Source organism: Drosophila navojoa, chromosome 4 (genome assembly GCF_054131105.1).
Source record: "Drosophila navojoa isolate 15081-1374.11 chromosome 4, UAZ_NAV_1.0, whole genome shotgun sequence".
In the NCBI taxonomy this organism is placed as follows: Eukaryota; Metazoa; Arthropoda; class Insecta; order Diptera; family Drosophilidae; genus Drosophila; species Drosophila navojoa.
Window position 1 is genome coordinate 15,208,765 of NC_142892.1, and position 20,121 is coordinate 15,228,885.

Consider the following 20,121-nt stretch of genomic DNA (forward strand, 5'->3'; position numbering starts at 1 on the left):
CCCCAAAAACAACGTGTGGGTCTCTCGTGCTCTCTTCGCTTGTTGCTCTCGCTCACTCCGCCTCTGTTTGTCGGTCGCACGCTCTCTCGCTCTCGCTCTCGCCGTTTGTTTCATACTGCATACACAAACAAAAACATTAGCAGAGCGCAGCGGGCAGAATGTCGCTCTCAATGTGGCTTACGTGCGCTCAGCAGCGGCTGCTGCGCCGCCAATTTGCAAGAAAATTTAAGTTCGTTTACAGTTGGTTTTGTGGGGCAAGTTGTGAAAAACAGCGACGCACAGCAGCTGCTGCTGCCAAGAAGCGTTGGCAACAAAGCGTTGGGCTGTCGAACAGACAGAGCGACACACACACGCACACACAACACAGCCAGATACAAATGTACAAATATAATAAACAATTTAAATTAATAATATACGAATATCAATTGAGCTTGCAATTGTGCTGCCGTGCGTGTGAGTGTGTGTGAGTGCGTGTGAGTGTAACTGTTGTTATTGTTGTTGCTGTTGCTGTTATAGCAGTTGTTGCTCTCGCTGCGTCCGCCCGCTTATTTGTGTATACACACACACACACTCACACACACACACATACACACGCGCTTAGTGCCGCTGTGTGTGTTTGTGAATTTTGTGGTACATTTTGCGCTCGCATCGTTTACAGATTTTTGTGGTGGCAAATAGTTGTTGCATAGCCTTCATACAACACACAGCAACAATTACTAACACTGCGACAAGTGGCAGCAAACGAGCTAACGACCGAGCACAGCCACAGCAACAACAGCAACAACAGCAACAACAAGCAACGTTTTGTTAATTGAAATAAATTGAAATAAATTCTCAACGTGCTGCTCAAATTGTTAATAAACACAAGAGCAACAACAGCAATAAGAACAACAAACAAATAAACAACATAGAAAATTGTGAACTAAGAAAAAGTTGTTTTTAGTCGCTTACGAGGCGCCAAATGTTTTAGTATAAAATTGATACACATGTATATGTATATAAATAAAAAATAAACAAAAATACAATAAACCACAAAGAAAAATCATAAGAGATTCAACAAATTAAACTCGTGCAAGTGCGTACACAAATTGTTTTAATTATATCAATTATAATTTATACTCTTTTCGTTGTTGTTGTTGTTGGTATCAGCAAGTCGGCAAATTTTTTGCGTATTTTTAGCCTCTCTGCATGTGTGAGAGTGCGTAGATATACATGTGTGCGTGTGTGTGTAATTGAAAATTAGTTGAGACGAGAAATTGGCAGAAAATAAAAGCTAAAAGAAAACGCATCACAAATTCAAAGCTAAAGAGGCGACAACACTTCTTACGTAAGCTGAAAAGAGACAACGCAATTAGCAGAGCAGGCAGCAAATCGGTGGAAAGGGAGCGAGAGAGAGACAGAAAGTGTGTGGGAGACAGTAGCAAATCTGATTTAAGGATTGGTAAGACGTAGTTTTTCTCATAATTTTCTACGAATGTTTTTGTTTGTCCCTGTAATTTCGTCTGTATATATTTTATAAAAAATATATGTGTATATAAACAAAGTTTTCAATAGCCAAAAGTATCTGATTATTCAATCAGTCAATTACCCACCTATTTTCACTTATCTTCCATAGCCATAATAATATGATCAAGCAGGATTGCCTAAACTACTAAACTTTTTTGATTGAGTGTAATAAAAACATATGTAAATACTATTACGTTTATATGTATAAAATATGTGTGTATGTATCAATCACACTTAACATTTTGTCTGCCGTTCATAATTCATCCAAAAACCTCAATCGATCCATTAGCCCAGTCAATCAAAATTATCTTTTCAGGTTCTCTTCACTTATGATTTTTCATGAAAATTTTACTTTTAACGCATAACAAATACTCATTCGATCTGCAAACGATACACAAATTGCTATATAGATATGTAGCGCATGTATATATATATATATAGTATACATGTACAAATGTACCTGCACACTCTCGACCACAACGCTTCGATTCTGGGAATGCGAAGCCAGAACGTTTCAAATGTTTATTTTATGCGATTTTTTGTTTGGTTAACTTTTAATTGTACTTTATTTGAGGGAAATACTTAGATAGCTATAAAATATACATATATATTTATATATATCTATATGCATGCATATGTTTAGAAAATCATATGGATACGTGCTCATCATTTTCAAATGAATTCAAAAATCACTTGCCTTTCCCATTAACTTTACAAATTGGCAAATCGGAATTATTATTGCAGTTCACCTAGTTATTATTTGTTGCTTTATATACCTGCTTAAGATCTTTTTGACACTAAATTTGGTTCATGTCTTTTAAGTATTTTTAGTAAATTTTTGTACATTTTAATATTTACATAAAAGTTACTCATAGAACATTTTGTATCGTTCTATTTATCATGATTATTAATATATATATTTAAAATTATTTTTATCTAATATCTAATACTTTTAGCTAAGTAAACAAAACTCTATGCCTAATGTGAAACTTCAATCGTATTCTGCAGTTATAAATTATTATAGTTCATTTTTCTCCCCTTTCCCTATATTAATTTGATATTGATTTTTAAACTGTTTTGCATAGTTACTGCAGTTGATTAGCCTCGCTTTGCTTCCCCTCCCAACTTTTAGCCTTTTCAATTGCATTTGCATATCTCGCATGTCTCAAAAACAAATAACTCCCTGACAAAAAGCCCAAACCATCTATTCAGCTCCATACACATGCAGTTCATTGAACTTGGAGCTCAGAAGCAGTGTTCAAATCGCAAGTCAAACTCAAACCCTCAATTATAAAGTGTCCGAAACGTTGCATACTTTTCGGCCAGTTGGCCAACAAGGCAATAAACAGGCAACAAATTATATTAACGATTTTCTCACTTCACGCAGCTTGCGCAGCATCTCGAAGCGGGCAAAGGACGCACACGCACACACACACACACACATACAGAAGGAAACACGTGTGTGTGAGTGTCATGCGCAGTGGACACTTTGGTAATGCCAGCAAAAGAGGCCGCAGCAACAACATAAAGCTAAGAGACTCTTAAGAGAACAACAGAGTGAGCGTGTGTGTGAGAGAGAGAGAGAGGGAGAAAGACAGTGAGACAGCTACTGAGATGGCATTCTCGCGTCACAACATCGAAAAGCGCCGACTCATCGAGCTAGTTCGGCTCAATCCCATCCTGTGGGACTGCCGTCTGCCGCACTACAAGCGCTCCGACAAGAAGAAGGCCGTCAAATGGAACGAGCTGGGCCGCATGTTCAACGTGAATGGCGAGCGAGTGCAGCGCACCTTCACCTCGCTCAGGGAGATCTTTCGACGCGAGCTCAATCACGAGAAGATGCTGGGCACAACGCGCTTCAAGTCCAAGTGGGAGTACTACGATGCCATGGCCTTTCTCAAAGAGGTCATCAGAGAGCGAAAGTGAGTACTAAAAAATGGGGGAGAGGATGGTGTAAAGAGGAGATATATGTAAATACATATGACGAGATATTAAATGGGAATAAACACTTAAAATATTTGTTGTAGGCTAGTTTAAAATATAGTTCTTTATTTATAATAATAAGAATAATAATAACAATGCGAATATTCTTTATTTATTTGCAATAAACTATATATAAAAATTTTACTTCAAATTAAAATAGAATAAATATTTTAAGTTAATTGCTTTATTTGTTGATTCACCTATAAATATTTCAAAATATGTATTTTTTAACTTATTTATTTCAAATAATTTTTAAAATTCAATATAATATTTTTATATATATTTTTTTACATTTATTATTAATTATTATTAATATTATTAATTATTAATATATATATATTATTAATTATTAATATATATTTTTATTTATTTATATTTAATATTAAAATTTAAAATATATTTATATGAAAATTTACAAAAATGTCCAATATTCATTTTGAAAACTTTATTTAATTAACTAAAATAATTTCATTAATATTTACATACATTTTTTGCTTCTCAGATCTCGTGAACGCATCAAGCATCCCGTTGCAGAGGCTACTACCCACAACAACAACAACAACAACAGCACAAATAGCAACAACAACAACACAAATATCAGCAGCAACAACAACAGCAACAACAACAGCAACAGCAATAGCAACAGCAACAACAACAGCAACAACACAAACAACAACAACAACAGCGTAGCCCACGATGAATATCAATACTTTGCGCCCAGCGATCCAAATAATCCCAACAATCAGCCACTCAAATCACCTGCAATCCAGCCCAGCATCAGCCAGCTCCCTGTGGCGCTGCAGCAACAGGCGCAGCATTTGCAGGCGCTGCAGCTGCAGCCGGACGTGACCCTCACCTCGCTGCAGAAGGCGCCCTCAGCTGTTGTGCTGCCCCTGGCTGTGGCAGCCCCGGCCTGCCCCACGTCCACGACCACGTCCACGCCCATACCCACGACCACGCCCACAGCGGCTGCACCTGTGCAACTGTGCGGCAGCTCGCGCTCCTGCAGCAGCTCACCTTCGATTTACATCAAGGACGAGCCGGAGTCGCCGGACTTGCGCGAGCAGCCCGACGAACTGGTGGCCAGTCGATCGGGCCAGAAGGCGAAATTGGCCACAATTCGACCGCAGACGAAGCAGCAGCTCAAAGCTCGCCTGCAGGTGGCCAAAAGTGGGCTGTATGCCACGCCTCCGCCGCATTTGATCATCAATACGAATAACGAGCTGATCGATGTGGATGCTGGTGACCTGGACGATGATGACGATGACCTGGAGTACGATGATGACGATGACGATGATGACCTAGATGGTAATCATCGCGGCGATTGTCCGCCCAACGCAAATATGAATGTGCTCGGTGCAGGGGGTCGTCTCTCACCCGGCAGCAGCTACACAGGTGCCGGCGCTGCCAGCACACGTCATCAGCCCACGCACCGCGAGCTGCTCTACATCAAATTTGGCGACTTTCTTGCCGCACGACTGAATACCCTGCACGAAACTGTGGCCAACGAGCTGATGAACAAGATCCTACTGCTAATTGCCGAGAAGTGAATGGGAAGACTGCATCAAGAGGGCCAGCAACTGGTCAAGTGGAAGGAGAAATCATAGCCGTGCTAAATAGGTAAGTGAACCAAAGTTGAGATGCTGAGAATAATCTAGAGAAAAATTGTCAATAGACAGACAGGCTAACAAGAATGAAAAGTGGATTGAAGTTCGCCTTTTGCCTTGGTAACTTCAAATGCTTTATCAAAGTTCTTACAGAGAAACTTTTGAAAGGCTTTGTCTTATGGTCTCAATGAAATAATATATATAATATAAATAGAGATTTATTTAAATACTACTAAATTCTTATTTAAATACTTTAATACTTTAAATATGTGTTTGAGGGCATTGAAAATATGTTCAGCTATGCTTAGCTAATCTCAATCTAGGCTTGACAGAATTATAAAGATATATCAGAATACTTGGCAGCTCCTAGCTAGCTTCTATGCTTCAAAGCTGTCCGGTTGAAGTGCTTTAAATTATATTTATTTATTATTTTATTTTTTTTTTATAATTTTATAAAATATACTGATGCCGAAAACATTTATTTGCAAATTATAATATTTTCATTTTATTTATATAGTATTTTTTATAATATTTTTAAAGAATATATTTTTAAAATTATTTAAAAATTCATTTTTATAATATAAGAACATTTCATATTTAAATATTAATAAATTAAAAACAATTTAGTATTTAATAATTTATAAATATATTCTACACTCAAGTTGTAATAGCGCAAAGTTTTAACAGCTCTAAAAGTTCATTTGATAAATGTCTTTTTGCATTGTTTGAGCTGTATAATGCTTTTTTCTCGCTTAATCATTTAACGCTCAAATCCTGGTTTTTTTCTGGGATTACTTTCCACTTACATTTGTTGGCCCAAACTGAAAAAAAAAATTCGCTGTAAAAACTAGTTAAGTTCTACAAAATTTATTAGTTTGAGCAATTTGTGTGGTCGCCACTTGACTTCGCTGCAACTTGCAACAATATATTTAAATTTATATATAAACTATTCTTTTTTTTTTTTGTGCTTCTCTCTTGTACACACAACATGCCAAGACCATAAAAAAGTTTTAATTTCCGAATGCTGAAGTGGCCCAGAAAGAGAGAGAGAGAGAGAGAGAGGGAGAGAGTGTGTGTAAGAGGAGCTCCTTATGCCACATATTCGCGTTGCGAGTTGTCCGAAAATGTAAAAGCTTTCACGCATAAATAAATAAAAAAAAACTGCCCCTGGCTATGCAGCATGCCAAGAGAATGAAAGCCAATAGCTACCAAGTCGTACAATGACCGAGGCAATATAGCTATGTATGTGAGTATATATGTATAATAGGTCTTCAGTCGGGAGTGCCAGACTGATAAATAGTCTTCACGCTGTTAGCAGCTGCAATATGTTAAGGAGGGAAAAATCTGCATTTATAATAAACAACAATTAATACTGGAATTGTATTGAAATTAATTATTTAATTATTAATTATTATGATTCCCATGAAAGTTAATCTAATAACAAACAAAGAGAAGAGTTAAATTATTATATAAATAATATATTAATATTATATATTAACGTGACCTAAAATAGAATCTTAATGATCATTTACATTATGATTATTATATTAATGACAGTTCATTTCATAATTCTAATAAACATTAATACATTGATAAATATTTTACAGACTACGTATATAGTTATTTATATTTAGTACAATGATCATAAACATAACGATCATTATCTTATAAAAATAATTATTAAAATAATTATTTAATAATCAATAATCTTTAAATTATAAATATAATATAAATATAATAACAAGGCAGCTTATTTTATACTTAATATTATTAACACAATCCAAAGATGAAGAAGAAGATGACGCAGCGGAAGAGGAAGAGGAAAAACACTTCCCTGCACTGAATATGCAGGCACGATTACGACTGAAGCTGAGCTGCTGCAGGCTCGCCTTTTTATAGGGCCGACCCTTTTCCAAACAACTTCGACCCCAACTGCTCTCTGCTCGATCATGAAACGACAAGTTGCAGTTCAATAATGCTCTTTGAAGCATTCTCTTTTACTTTTCTCTCTCACTCTCTCTCTCTCTCTCTCTCTCTCTCTCTCTCTTTATATATAGATATACATATTTATGTGTATAAATCACCTTTCTATATATTAATTATTATTATTATATATTTATGTATACAAAAACTCCCTCTATACACCGATCTCTCTCCTCACCGCCCCTCTCCATCTCTCACTTTTTCTCTGTCCACATTTTATACGCTCGTTAGCATAATAAACTTTTTTTTTTGCGCAGTTTTTTTGAATCAAAGTTCCGCTACTGTTTGCCCTATCAGCGACTCGCTGCATTTCATATAACGATAATTTATGGCAAATTTATAATGTTGTAAGTGCCAACAAACTTGCTGAAACTATCTATAAAAGGCCACACACACACACACACACACACACACACGCACTTAAGCCACCCACTGTGCCGCTGCCCAGAATTAAGGCTGAGCTCGTAAAGCTGTTGCCATAGATACCAGATAGCAATGACTGCGCCAGTGGATGGGGTAGCTAAAGGGAAGCTGCTGAGAGTTGACGGAAAAGCCACATCCACACAGACACGCACACATACACACACACACACACACACACATGTGCAGAGACAGCAGAAGCGTCACAGCATAAATATTACAAAATCGTAAATACACACGCCCAAAACTTGTGAGACTACAGTGTGTCTGTGTGTGTGTGTGTGCGTGAATAGTGTGCGTGTATATGTAAACTATGTGTGTGTGCGTTGTGTGTTGTGTGAAGTCATTCGCACAGCAGCAGCTACACTTGACTCATAGATCTTGCGGCTCTCACAGCTTTCAGGCCTGCCAAACTGAGGTTTCTTGGGGAAATATAGCTGCTATAGTTTATAAGCTAAGGCTGGAAATAATATATTATATATATAATATATATATTCAAAATGTGCAAGAGGAAGACTGATAAAATATTGTATATATTAAAAGAAATATATATTAGGACTGTCCGTTTTTATCATACGATAAAAATATAATCAAAGAAAATTTTGCTTGGCTGACCAAATGTGCCCATAGATTATATGCATGCAACTCTCTCATATTATATATTATTCTATATCTTGCCTGACTGACCTAATATGTCCATAGATTATATATACTTTCTTATATTAAATATTATTTTATATCTCCCATTCTATCCCTTTATTTTAGCTCATATAAATTTTGGCCATATATTTCGAATCTCTCCCATTCAGTTTCTTCGGAACTGCCCGTACTTTAGAGTAGTTGCAACACTTCCTGTTGCTCCTAAGATATTTTCAACGTTTTCCTGTGTTTAGTGGCAGTCCGAAAAGAAATGAAATCACAGTTGGCTACAATGTCTAAGGCGTTAGATAAACGCGTCCGTCCCGCTTAGCTCTGAGGCTCTGAGGCTGTGAAGCTGCGAATGGAGCGCGCTTAAGTTAGGAAATTTTGTTGCATTGCCCGCGGCGTTTAGCCCTTTGCACATAAAATTGCATATGCAACTTAATGTTTACACTGGTCGTAAAAGTTTAATGGATTTTCTAGCTGCTGCGAGTAGGGCGTAGCAGTCAAACAATGTGCCCCCCCTGCCACTGGTTTGCCCCACTGCGCAGCCTAAACTTTTGTAGCCATCATAAAAATGCAAAAAATAAATATGACTAAAGCATTGTCAAATATTTGAGAAAATCAGAAATGAATTATGTATGCATTTCACTTTTTATTTATTTAATAATTTTACTCCGAGTTTAGAGAGCTTTGCCTGCATTTCCGACTAATCAGACCAAGCTCAATTCCTACTTCAATGAGATATGTATGAATTGGAAATGTTTGTGGCAAACAGATATTAATTCGAATTTATTACATAGAAAATATCTAAGTAGCCGGCTCGGCTCTTGCCTTTGGCTAATCAAATGCAAATTTGTATACATTCATTATTGAATGGGAATGCAACGAGCTAGTGAATTGCATGCATGAGCATTAGCATAATTATAATTGTGGGCGGGGCAACAAAAACCTGGCCAATGCCATTATCAAAGACGTTCAGCATGAGCCGCATGCAACATGATGCGGATAGATAATTGAATGCCGACAAGCGATTGGATTTTGGGCCAGCACAAAAGGCTGCAGTATCAATATTGACAGCCATTAATATGGCCAAGTTATACAATAAGCAGTCAATGTCAGCTCTTGGGTTATTCATGACACACACACACACACATACACACACAGAGAGAGAGAACTCTAAGGACGATTGCATTTTTAATGAGCAGGAGGCGCCTTCGATACGCTTCCGCTGCTGGCTGATGACTGGGAAATGCTTCCGCCTGCGTTTGGGAAATTTGACAGCATACGTAAAGCAGCGGCTGGTATCAGGTTAATTTGAGACGCAGCCACAGGGAAAAGCCAACGGAAAGGCAGCGGAAACTTACACACACACACACACACATATACTCTCTCTGCATTGAAATGTCTTTGGCTACGTTGTCGTCGTCAGCTCCTTCAGCTTCTTAATGGCCGCAGGACATGTCAAAAGAATTGATGACGTGCAACGTCTTCGACGTGCGCTGCAATCATAAAACTGGCTACAGTCGCTCCTCCCATCACACTCCCCACCCGCCCCGCGTTCTCCCATCCCATGGGCCACCTAACCTGAATTCGCTTTTTGTGAAGAAATATCTACTGCCAATAAAATCGTTTTAGAAATGGATTTGTCAGCTTCTCTGGCAACGATTAATTTAAGTTACCAATTCTAGATGACACGGGCTGAAAGTGAGATTTGACATAAAAAAAGCAGTGTTGTATAGCGTTGTAAAATAAGCTATATATCACTTTTACTGCACCTCTACTTTGTGGCTGCACGGATTGACAGAGATCTCTCTAGTATAGCAGTGTTGAATGTTTTTTAAAGCCAGCACCAGTGTTGATTAAATTACTTTGTTGTATTAGCTTGAACTAGCGCTACAAAGCTTTTAACTTGAAAAGCACGTTATTTTACGTTATTTATTGAAGTACATTCTACAATTGTTGGCTTTACCAATCGAACTATTTATTAACTAATCTTTCAGTTTTGTTTTTTTTATACTCATTTTTTTTAATTATTGTGGTTTCTTAGATTTCGATAAGTTGTATTTTCTGCTCGGACTTCAACTATTTTTTGATTATTTTTTATTTATTTTGTATTATTTATTATTTGATATTTATTATTTTTTTATTATTATTTATTTTTTGATATTTATTATTTTTTTTATTATTTATTTAGTTATTTTTTATTATTTATTATTTGTTATTTATTATTTATTATTTAATATTTAATATTTAATATTTAATATTTAATATTTAATATTTAATATTTAATATTTAATATTTAATATTTAATATTTAATATTTTTAATCTTTAAAATTTAATCTTTAATCTTTCCTTTCCTATTTAATCTTTCCTATTTCCTCTTTAATATTTATTCTTTCTCTTTATTATTTCTTCTTTCTTCTTTCTTATTTTATTTACTCTTTATTATTTATAATTTTTTTTCTTTCTTATTTATTCTTCTTATTTATTTCTTTATTCTTTCTTCTTTCTTATTTATAATATATAATTTATTATTTATTATTTATAATATGTAATTTATTATTTATATTTTTTTTTTATTTATTACTTATTATTTATTTATTTATTATTTATTATTAAGGTTTGTCTTTTCCAACGTCTTCTCTCACCTCACTCTTTTGGCTTATCATCATCAAGGCTCTACTACCCATCTGAACTCAGGTTCGCCTCCTCGCTACCTTGATTGAGTCTCTGGAACTGCTTTCAGCTGCTGTCATTGTCATTTGGCTGCAATGCGCTCTGAATATATTGCACATCAATCGGGCATAAAAGTGACGCCAGTTGGCGCCATTTTGTTAGGAAATGGCCGGCACTAAAAGATGGCGCCTTAGCCAGCTAACCGAGGCCCGCCCTGCTATGCTTCTCTCGCTATCTCTCACTCAGATAATTGCAAAATTTATTGCTGTAGATTTTATGCAAGTTTACCTTTTGGATGTGCTCACAACTTTGCAAGCGGATGCTAAAGTCAACAGAAGCGCTTGAAAATTTTTGTAAATTTTCATGAATTAATAATTTTGATTGCCGAATGAGGGTAAAACACAGAGAAACTGAGAAAGAGAGAGAGAGAGAGAGAGGTAGGTAGTTAGGGTGGCAGCCAGAGCTGAGAAAACTTGTTTAAGTATTTCATTAAAAATCATCATCATTAGCTTGGCCCAAAAGAGTTTTAACTTTTTACGCTTTTGACAATCAGTGCTGCAAGTTGTTAAATTTTTCCCACTCTTTCCCTTTTTTTGCAAGTGTTGTGTAAATATTTTGTGACGTTTAGCTGGCAGTTGAGAGGAATTGCAGCTACTTGTTCAAGTTTAGTTCAAGTTTTGCTTAAGCTCTATCAAGTTGTATGCAGCTGAAACAAGGCTTAAGAATATTTCATAATTAATACAAAATTTATTTTATATTCTTTTTAATGTTTTTATATGCAATATCTAAATTCTGTGTATATACATATTTTTTCATATTTAAAAATATTTTATCATATAAATCAATGCAGCTTCACTTCCTGCGTTTTTGGTTCAACCTTTTGAGGTCAAAATGCAATATTTACAAAATGCATTTCAGTCCAAGTGTGTCTGTGTGTGTGTTTGTGTATTTGTGTGTTAACAAACTATGCACACACACACTCACACATGCACACACATATGCATACACTAAAAATAATTGAGTATGCGCTGCTAATATCGAAGGGTATTGGCTACCATTAGTGGTCTTTCGCATGGAGCCACAAAAATTGATTGCCGTAAAAGCCGAAAAGCAAGTGAAATAATATTTGTTGCTATTTTGTGGCTTTTACGGAGCGAATCGAAAACCAAATCAATTGAAATGAGAGTACACAACATTTATAAATTGGCAAATGCGTTTTCAATTTCAGCTGAAACAACCAAGCGACAATCGACACAGCGACACAGCGACACAACGACAGAGCGACAGACGAACTAACTGAGAGCCGTAACTGTCAAGTCGTACACAGAATATGGCCTTTTTGATATATTTTTGGCAATTTGTTTGGCATTTCGTTTTTGTTGATATACAATTAATTACGACTAACAAGGCTTGATGATGACTTAAAGTGGGCCTATATAACGAAAAGATGCTCTGTAAATAAATTTGATGGGATATGAAAGAGGGACGTCTGCAATAATAGATATACCTATAAGAGAAACTTCATTTTTATCAAAATATATACATACATATACTCCTATAATAATGTTTTAGTAAATATTTGTATATATTATTATTTTAGTACATATTTTTATATATGTCTTAAGCTCTTTAAGAATATATAAATATTATTATGATTACTGAAAATGTACATAAGCTTCAATGATTCATTTGCGAGTGCTCATTAAGCAAATGCTCTGTATAAAGCTTTGATTCACTGCTTAGGGTTCATTTTATAATTTCAAGACTAAAATCTGATTTGGTTGTATAAAGAAATGTATAAATTATATTAAACTGAATAACAGAATTCTGTTTAAGCAATTAGTAAATACTCTGTAATTTGTACAAGTGAGCTGTGATGGTCAAAGACTTTAGAGAAAGAAGCTGCAACTAATTATATAATATTTGTTAGTAAAAATATGTGAAGGCATTCCCTGTTGTAAAATAAATTCTGATATGGATCAAATATTTGTACGCTCTTATCTCTGCATTTTCCAATTCATTTCCCCACTCCAAACTAACTCAATTGACAAAAATACCCTACACTTGTCACATTTCACAGGGCATTCAGAGTGCAGGCAATTGGCAAACAAAATGTCAGACTAATTAAATTAACTGTCAGAGTAAGTTCTTCTTTGACTCAATCAAATCCAGACAACACTCGACTTTCAAGTTGCCACCACGCCTACCACGCCCACCACTTCTGTTTTGCCTGAAATGTAGAACGGAATATGGAACAGGTGCGCCAGGATGCCATGGCCTGCAACAGTTCTTGAGATGTTCAAATTGGCTCAAAAAAGGGCTATGCAGTGGCAGAGGCAGAGGCAGAGGCAGAAGCAGAAGCAGAGGTAGAAGCAGAGGTAGAGGCAGAGGCAGCAGCTGAATCTGAACTGTTTATGCATTTCCCTAATGAAATGCAAAGAAAGACCAAAAATGAGGCTTATGAATTCCCAAATGCCGTTAACAGAATATGAGAGTCTGCCACGCCCCCCTTGTCTAACGCTGCTGTAAACGAAAACATTTGCAAAAGCCCTTGTTGAGCGGTAATTAAATATTTATTTTCTCTTGAGCTATTTGTTTTGATTAATAGTCAAATAGCAGAGACTGGTTACAAAAGATTTTTGCGCTTTGTTTACTTTAAATATTTCGGAATTTTTCAATTCGTCTGCCTTTCTGTTTAGAAAGGATGTTTAGATTATAGCACAATATTTTTCATAGAATAAATATAGCGAAGTATTTTAATTTCAATAAAATAAAAAGTATAAAAAATATTTTTATATACCAACAAGTCGTTTATAAAATTAAATTTTAAAAAAATCCATTAAATAAAATAATTAAATAAATAAAATATTAAATAGAAACAATAATAATAAGTAATAAAATATATAAATAAATAAAATATATTTTTACGTACCTAGAAGTGCTTTAAAAATGTAATATCAAAAATTCCAATTAGATAATTTCAATTAAATAAAAATAAATACGAATTATTATTATTTTATTTTATTTTATTTTTTTGTAAATTAAATATTCAAAAAAATAAAACAAAAATAAATTATTATTTAGAGTAAAAATTTACAAAATATTTCTTAAAATAATTAAAATATATTTTTATATACCAAAAAGTTGCTCAGAAATAAATTATTTACAATAACTTTTTTCTGATAGATTGTAAAAATAATTTACAATTTTCTAAAGGGTATTGCTCATTCGTTTAGCTGCTAGAAATTCGTTTCTTATCCTGTTGTATTTGAGTTTTGTGTGTAAATTTTAAGGCTGGGGCTTTAATTTAGTTAATGCACTTGACGCTGGCTGCAGCAGCAACGGGAATTGTTTTGTAATTTATTTGATTTCTTTCAATGTGAATCTGCATTTATAATGAAGAAGAGCGAAAATACTTCAGATGATTTTGATTTGCGTTGGATTTGCATAAAGTTCTGGTTGTGGGAGATGAGATCACAAACTCTTCTTTAAGTAGAATATCCATTTGGAAAAGTGTTTGGTAATAAGTTGTTCAAAGCTCGAAGGCGCCAACAGGCCATAAAACATGTCTGCCAAATGCATGGCAACAGTTCGCACATGCAAAGCAGGCAAAGTACGAGTCGGCCACATCATTATGGGACCACGGGGAGCAACTGACTCCGACCGATGGACACCACCAATTGGGTGCGTGGCAAATGTCGCCACAGCTGGTGGGGGTGGGGGGGCGCTGTGCAGTCGAGGGTCGAGGAGTCGTTGCACCGAAGCATCATTAAGTCAATTTTACGAGGGAGGGGTGGGGGCAGAGTGGGGTCAGAAACGCAACTCTTAATGTGCAGCCAGGGAGTCGAAATGGCAGTCCGGGCAGACAGAACAGAGCAGACTTTGCTCCAATGGCCAACATGGACACACCAATTATCCAAAATGCCAACACACGCAACAAGCAAGCGTGTGTGGGAGGGAGGCTGAGTGGGGAGGGGGGCTAAAAAATAAGAGTGGAAACAAAAACCTATTGGACGTCTGCATTGTGGCCGCCCGTAGTAAAGGAGATTGCGCTTTTGCGGTTGTGTTAAGTTGATTTCCGGCACGTCTGTTGCTTCAGTTGAAAACCATGGCACCGGCTCCGCATGACTTCAAGATGCACAGCGCCAATTATGCGTGCTGTCATCGTCATCATCGTCATCGCCATTGCCATCGTCAGTTCGGCCCTACTCCACGCTGGTCAGCGCTACATTCATAAACAGACGCCGGCCCATTATCATCGGTGTAGGTGTTTAGACACGCCCCCATCGCTGCCGCTGTCAAATGCATCAAAGTGCTGACTCCCCATTGATGCACAGTGGGGCAAATTATGTCCTATAATCGATGAAATGCTCGTTAGGCTCTACTATGCTCTATCTGTTTGATACTGAATATAACTTGTATAAATAAATTCATTAATTTACTGAATTTTTAGTTAATGCGCCGTTATGTGAATTTATATTAAATTATATTTATATGTATTATTGTCTATTATATTTGTATTATATTTTTTATAAATTATTTATTATTATATTTTTTTTAAATTTATTTTTTTTAGACATTATTTTATTATTTTTCGCTTAACAATTTTTATTAATTTATTATAAAATTGATTTAATATTTTATTTTTACTTTTCTCTATATATTCCTCATACTTATTATTTTCTTCAATTTCATTCGTTAACTCTTGCTTTTGTCCCACTGTCCGCTATCGCCGCCCGGCTGTCTGGCCTACGCCCCCGCGCTCTGCCCATTGAGGTGTGCTGTAAATTATACGGCTTTGCGTTTAGCCTCCGTAACCTCGAAGTTGCCCAGACTCCCGCAGTAGATGTCCTTTCTGCTGGTGGTCTTCCTCTTACTGTGCTCTTGCCCCCCGCAGTTGCCGCTCCACTCTCCCGTTGCTAACTGCTGCTGCAACGCAGTTTGATGTTTTGCGGTTGTGTTGATGCTGTTGACGTTGTCAACGTTGTCGACGTTGGCATAGGCCCATCCAAACTACTCTGGCCCACCCAGCTGGGAGCCCGACTTTAAATATTCAGAGTGTGCTTTTAGGCTTCTATTAGGAAGTTTAGCCTTATGAGTCGAAGAAAACTTGGCCTCTGTTGCGGTTGCCCTGAGAGTTTTTCAGAGCGAATATGCATAAGGTAGAGTGAGTTCTTAAGAATCAAAGTTCAGTTTAAGAGATGGGAACTGAATTTGGAAGCACTTCCCTTGAGCAACTAGCTAATCCAATCAGCCTACTAATTATGAGGTTTTCTCTTGTATTATATTGTAACCAACATATCTATTCTTGATTGCATTGGCAACACTTAGTCGACTTAAAGCTGTGCCACGATTCGCACTCCCTTGCGACTGTTAAGCTCTTTGGTCAAGTGTCTCAATTGCTGACACCTGCAAATTTCCATTCAAGCTGAGCTGCTTCGTTGTTCATTTTTTCATCCGTTTTTCCTTTGTGGCTGCGAGTGGCCAAGGGCAAACGCTTTGGCATTTGAATAAACCACTTTTGGCCCACTGCTTAGGATGGGCAACCCAATCAAACCAAAATATTTTGCAGCCACACGGGGTTGACAAGAAAAACTTTCACACTCGCCCCGTGTGCTCAGTGTGCTCAGTGTGTGTGTGTGTGTGTGTGTGTGTGTGTGTGTGTGTGCGGCGTTTGCTACGTGCCCCACGTTGTGGCATGGCTGCACATTTGCTTGCCTTAACCTTTATTTTCATTAGCCATCCAAATGCTGCTATTGCTTGAGCTTTCAGATGCAGTTGCAGCTGCCATCTTCCATCCCAGCCAGAGCGAAACGAATTCTAGCTAAGCCAAGCCAAGGCAAGACCCAGCCCAACCCAACCCAACCCAGCTCAGCTCAGCTCAGCCAACAGCCAGTTATCCAGTCAGCTAACCGCAACGCTGTTGGAGCCACTGTCATTTGTTATGTTATTGGTTTGGACATTTTGCAAATTGCTTATTTAGCAGTGCGTAAAATCCACAGCACACACACATACACAGAGACGCATTCGATTCTGCAATATCTAGTAGTGTATACTGTCTCCATCTCTGCTCACTGCCTGTGGTTCTACTTCGTCTCATCTTTTTTTTTCACTCTCTGCAGCCCCGGGGAGACCAACACATATGTCAAGTGTGCGGCGTCTGTTATTCTTTGCTCTTCGCTTTTGTCTCTTTTTTTCACATACCCTGTAAGAGCTGCATGTGAACAGGTGGTGCAGCAGAAGCAAGTGAACTGAATAGGCAACTGACGAAATTCTTATGGCAGCTGAAAATGAATATTTTGATTGGATAAATTATCATTTTTTGAGTAGAGCAAATAATTCAACAAAATGACTGAACAATAGTATAAATTTATTTAATTAAATTTATTTATTAAATTTATTTATTAAAATTTATTTATTATTATTATTATTTATTATTAAATTTATTTTATTAAACAATATATAAATATTTATGTATGTATTATAAATATTTGTATTTGACTTTGTAATTTTTTATATTTTTTATTTAATTTTAATTCCCTATATTTTTAATTAATTTTAATTTTCTAATATATTTTCAATAGCTATACATATATTTATATTTATCTAAATTTTGTTTTTATTATTTATAATTTGATTTAATATTGCCCTTTTTTTAATATTTTATAAAAAGAGTTATATTTAATTTTTTTTATTTATTTTATTTATTTAATTTTTTTTTTTTGATTGAGAAACAAGTAAAATAAAATAATAATAAAAAAATAAATCTTAAGGTATACTTGCTTTTATATTTTATTTATTGGCATTAAAATTTCAATTATTATATAAATACTATTTTTTTTTTTTTTTTATAAAATATGTAAACATATATATTTTAATTATTATTTTTTTTCTTGTTTTATGTCAAGTACATATACATAAAAAAAGGATTTCTTCATTATAGTTTAATATCTAATTACCTGTACAGGATATCTTTCTATTTATCAGTGCTAAAATAGGTTTTCTCTTGTCTTTTACTGCTGCTGCTGCTACTGCTGCTGCTGCTACTGCTGCTGCATGGCCGTAACTTTCATTAGCCGAAAAACCTCAAGTTAACAGCGTGTCATGCAAGTGGTTAGTTGTTTCCATCTATTACCGTTTCAATGTCAAAAAAATGAGTGAGGGGCACATGCAGACAGAGAAAGATAGAGAGAGAAGGAGAGAAAGAGATAGACAGGCATAGGCAAGAGCGAGGCCCGCTAGTTATTTGGGCAAGTGTTCAAACGGAGCTCGGTACATTTTTGCCACTTGTCATCCGAAAGGGCATTTTGCCATCCATAATAATATTTGCTTTTCATTCGGGAGCCTCTCTCTCTCTCTCTCTCTCTCTCTTTACAGCCTGCTTCTTGATTTTCCATGCTGCCTAATTGCCTGAATAGGTTTTACAGCGTCTCCTTTGAGTCGTAAAAGTTTTTACGACTAATATTCGGTGTGTGTGAGAGAGAGAGAGAGTGAGAGAAAAATCTTTAATTAGACGAACGACCATTAAAACTGATCTATGTCATATTAATTGGATTTTTTTTTGTTTTTAGTGGACGTAAAATTAATTAAAGCTTTAATGGCAGCGATTCGATTGAAATTGATATTAGCATGTATTTTTTTTTAAATATTAATAAAACATTTTTAATATAACTGTATTTCTTTCTTATCTCATTGCAGTTGAACTGAATGTAAAATGCGAGGCGTCAAGGCTATATATAAACAAAAACAAAATTGAGTCTGTGAATGTGCCATAGAAGACATTTGATTAATGTATTAATAAAATTATGATCTAGGCTAAAGAATGAAAAATTTAATACAAATGAGTTTATTCAATGGACTGGGAAACATAATTAATATGAGCTTACATAGTATATGTCTAAAACGCGATAATAGAAAACATTGTCAACAAATATAATTAAAATTTGTAATTTTTTTTAATGTATATTTGGAAGAGCAATTAATACGTATACGCATAGATAATAATTAAGTACTAAAATAACAATTGAAAACAATGAAAGATAGGGAAGATAAATATGTAATATATGTAGCTGACTTTACTCAATCCCAACAGATTTTCACTTTATTATACATCACTCTAGAGTACTTCCTCTCTAAATATCCCAAATTTGGTCTACCTTTATTGTATTACATATATGTATGTACAGTGAGCCTCTGGCCATGCACACATAAGGCTGAGCTGCAATTTGTTGCCGAGAAAGCAAATCAATTTATATCGAATGGAAGTAAACTACAAGAGTTAACGTAGTTCCCTGCCCGGGCACCCACTCGAGCAGGCAGCTACAAGTTTTGTCGCCAGCACACAAATAACAACAAAATGTCACAATTTAACTTTTTTTACTGTTCTTTTTGGTAACTGGAAACCCAGCAAGAAGAAACATTTTTGCGCTCGCCTGAAAACTGCAAAACGATAAACGGAAAACTGAAAAGCCTTTAGGCCTTTGCTCTCTGGCAAAAGTCGAGTGGAGCAAATAGAAAAAGTTGCTGAGACTTTTTTAAATTGAAAATGAGCTAGCTGCCAGGTAGCAGAGATTAAGCAGCGAATTTAAGAGCATTAAAATGGAAAGGAGCAGCAGGATGAACACGACTAGGAAATACCCTGTAAGGCAAACATAGAGTTGTATGTGAAAAAGTCGATTTTATGTAGAGAAACTGTGTATAAAATGTAAGCTGCGCTACTCTTAATTAGGTTTAAAATTACCGTTAATTAATAGAGTAATAAAATGCCCTGTTTAGCACTTCTTTTGCTTGCTTACGGCGTGCAGCAGAAATACAAAGAAAAAAATTCCTGAGCACTTGCGCCTTAATAATCGCTTTAATTACAATTAAAATGAAACCCTAAATGACTTGGCTATTGTTGTTGTTGTTGTTGCTGCTGCTGCTGCGACTGCTGCTGCTCTCCTGGCGCTGCTGCTGATGCTGTGAAGATGAATGACTGGCCATTCATTAGCTGGAGGCCAGCGGAGGGCAAAGGTGTAATGCCAGCTGGGGCTACGCGTTCACGTCCACGTTCACGTTCAAAGTCAAAGTCGCGATGCTATTATAATGCTAATGACGTTTAATCGTTTTTAGTTAGGGATTTTCTCAGTTCAGCAGCGGCGAGCGTGGCGCTTAGTTAATTAGCATAAAGTTAAAACGTTTTGCGGCCCGGCAGTTGCACAACTTTTGACGCAGCTATTAAAAAGAGTTCAGCTTCTTGGGGCCAGCAGCGAAAGAGAGAGAGAGAGAGAGAGAGGGAGAGGGAGAGGAAGAGAGACGCCAACT

General features: G+C 36.0%; 1 protein-coding gene across 1 annotated transcript; it reads left to right on the top strand.

The window, feature by feature from the left end:
• Window positions 1-594: 594 nt before the first annotated feature.
• LOC108652396 (uncharacterized) lies at window positions 595-18,570 on the top strand. Its single transcript, XM_089259487.1, has 4 exons — window positions 595-1,075; window positions 2,894-3,428; window positions 3,992-5,109; window positions 18,517-18,570. Exons 2-3 carry the CDS (start codon window positions 3,121-3,123, stop codon window positions 5,037-5,039), a joined length of 1,356 nt encoding a protein of 451 aa, XP_089115613.1. The 5' UTR covers window positions 595-1,075; window positions 2,894-3,120; the 3' UTR covers window positions 5,040-5,109; window positions 18,517-18,570.
• Window positions 18,571-20,121: the final 1,551 nt, after the last annotated feature.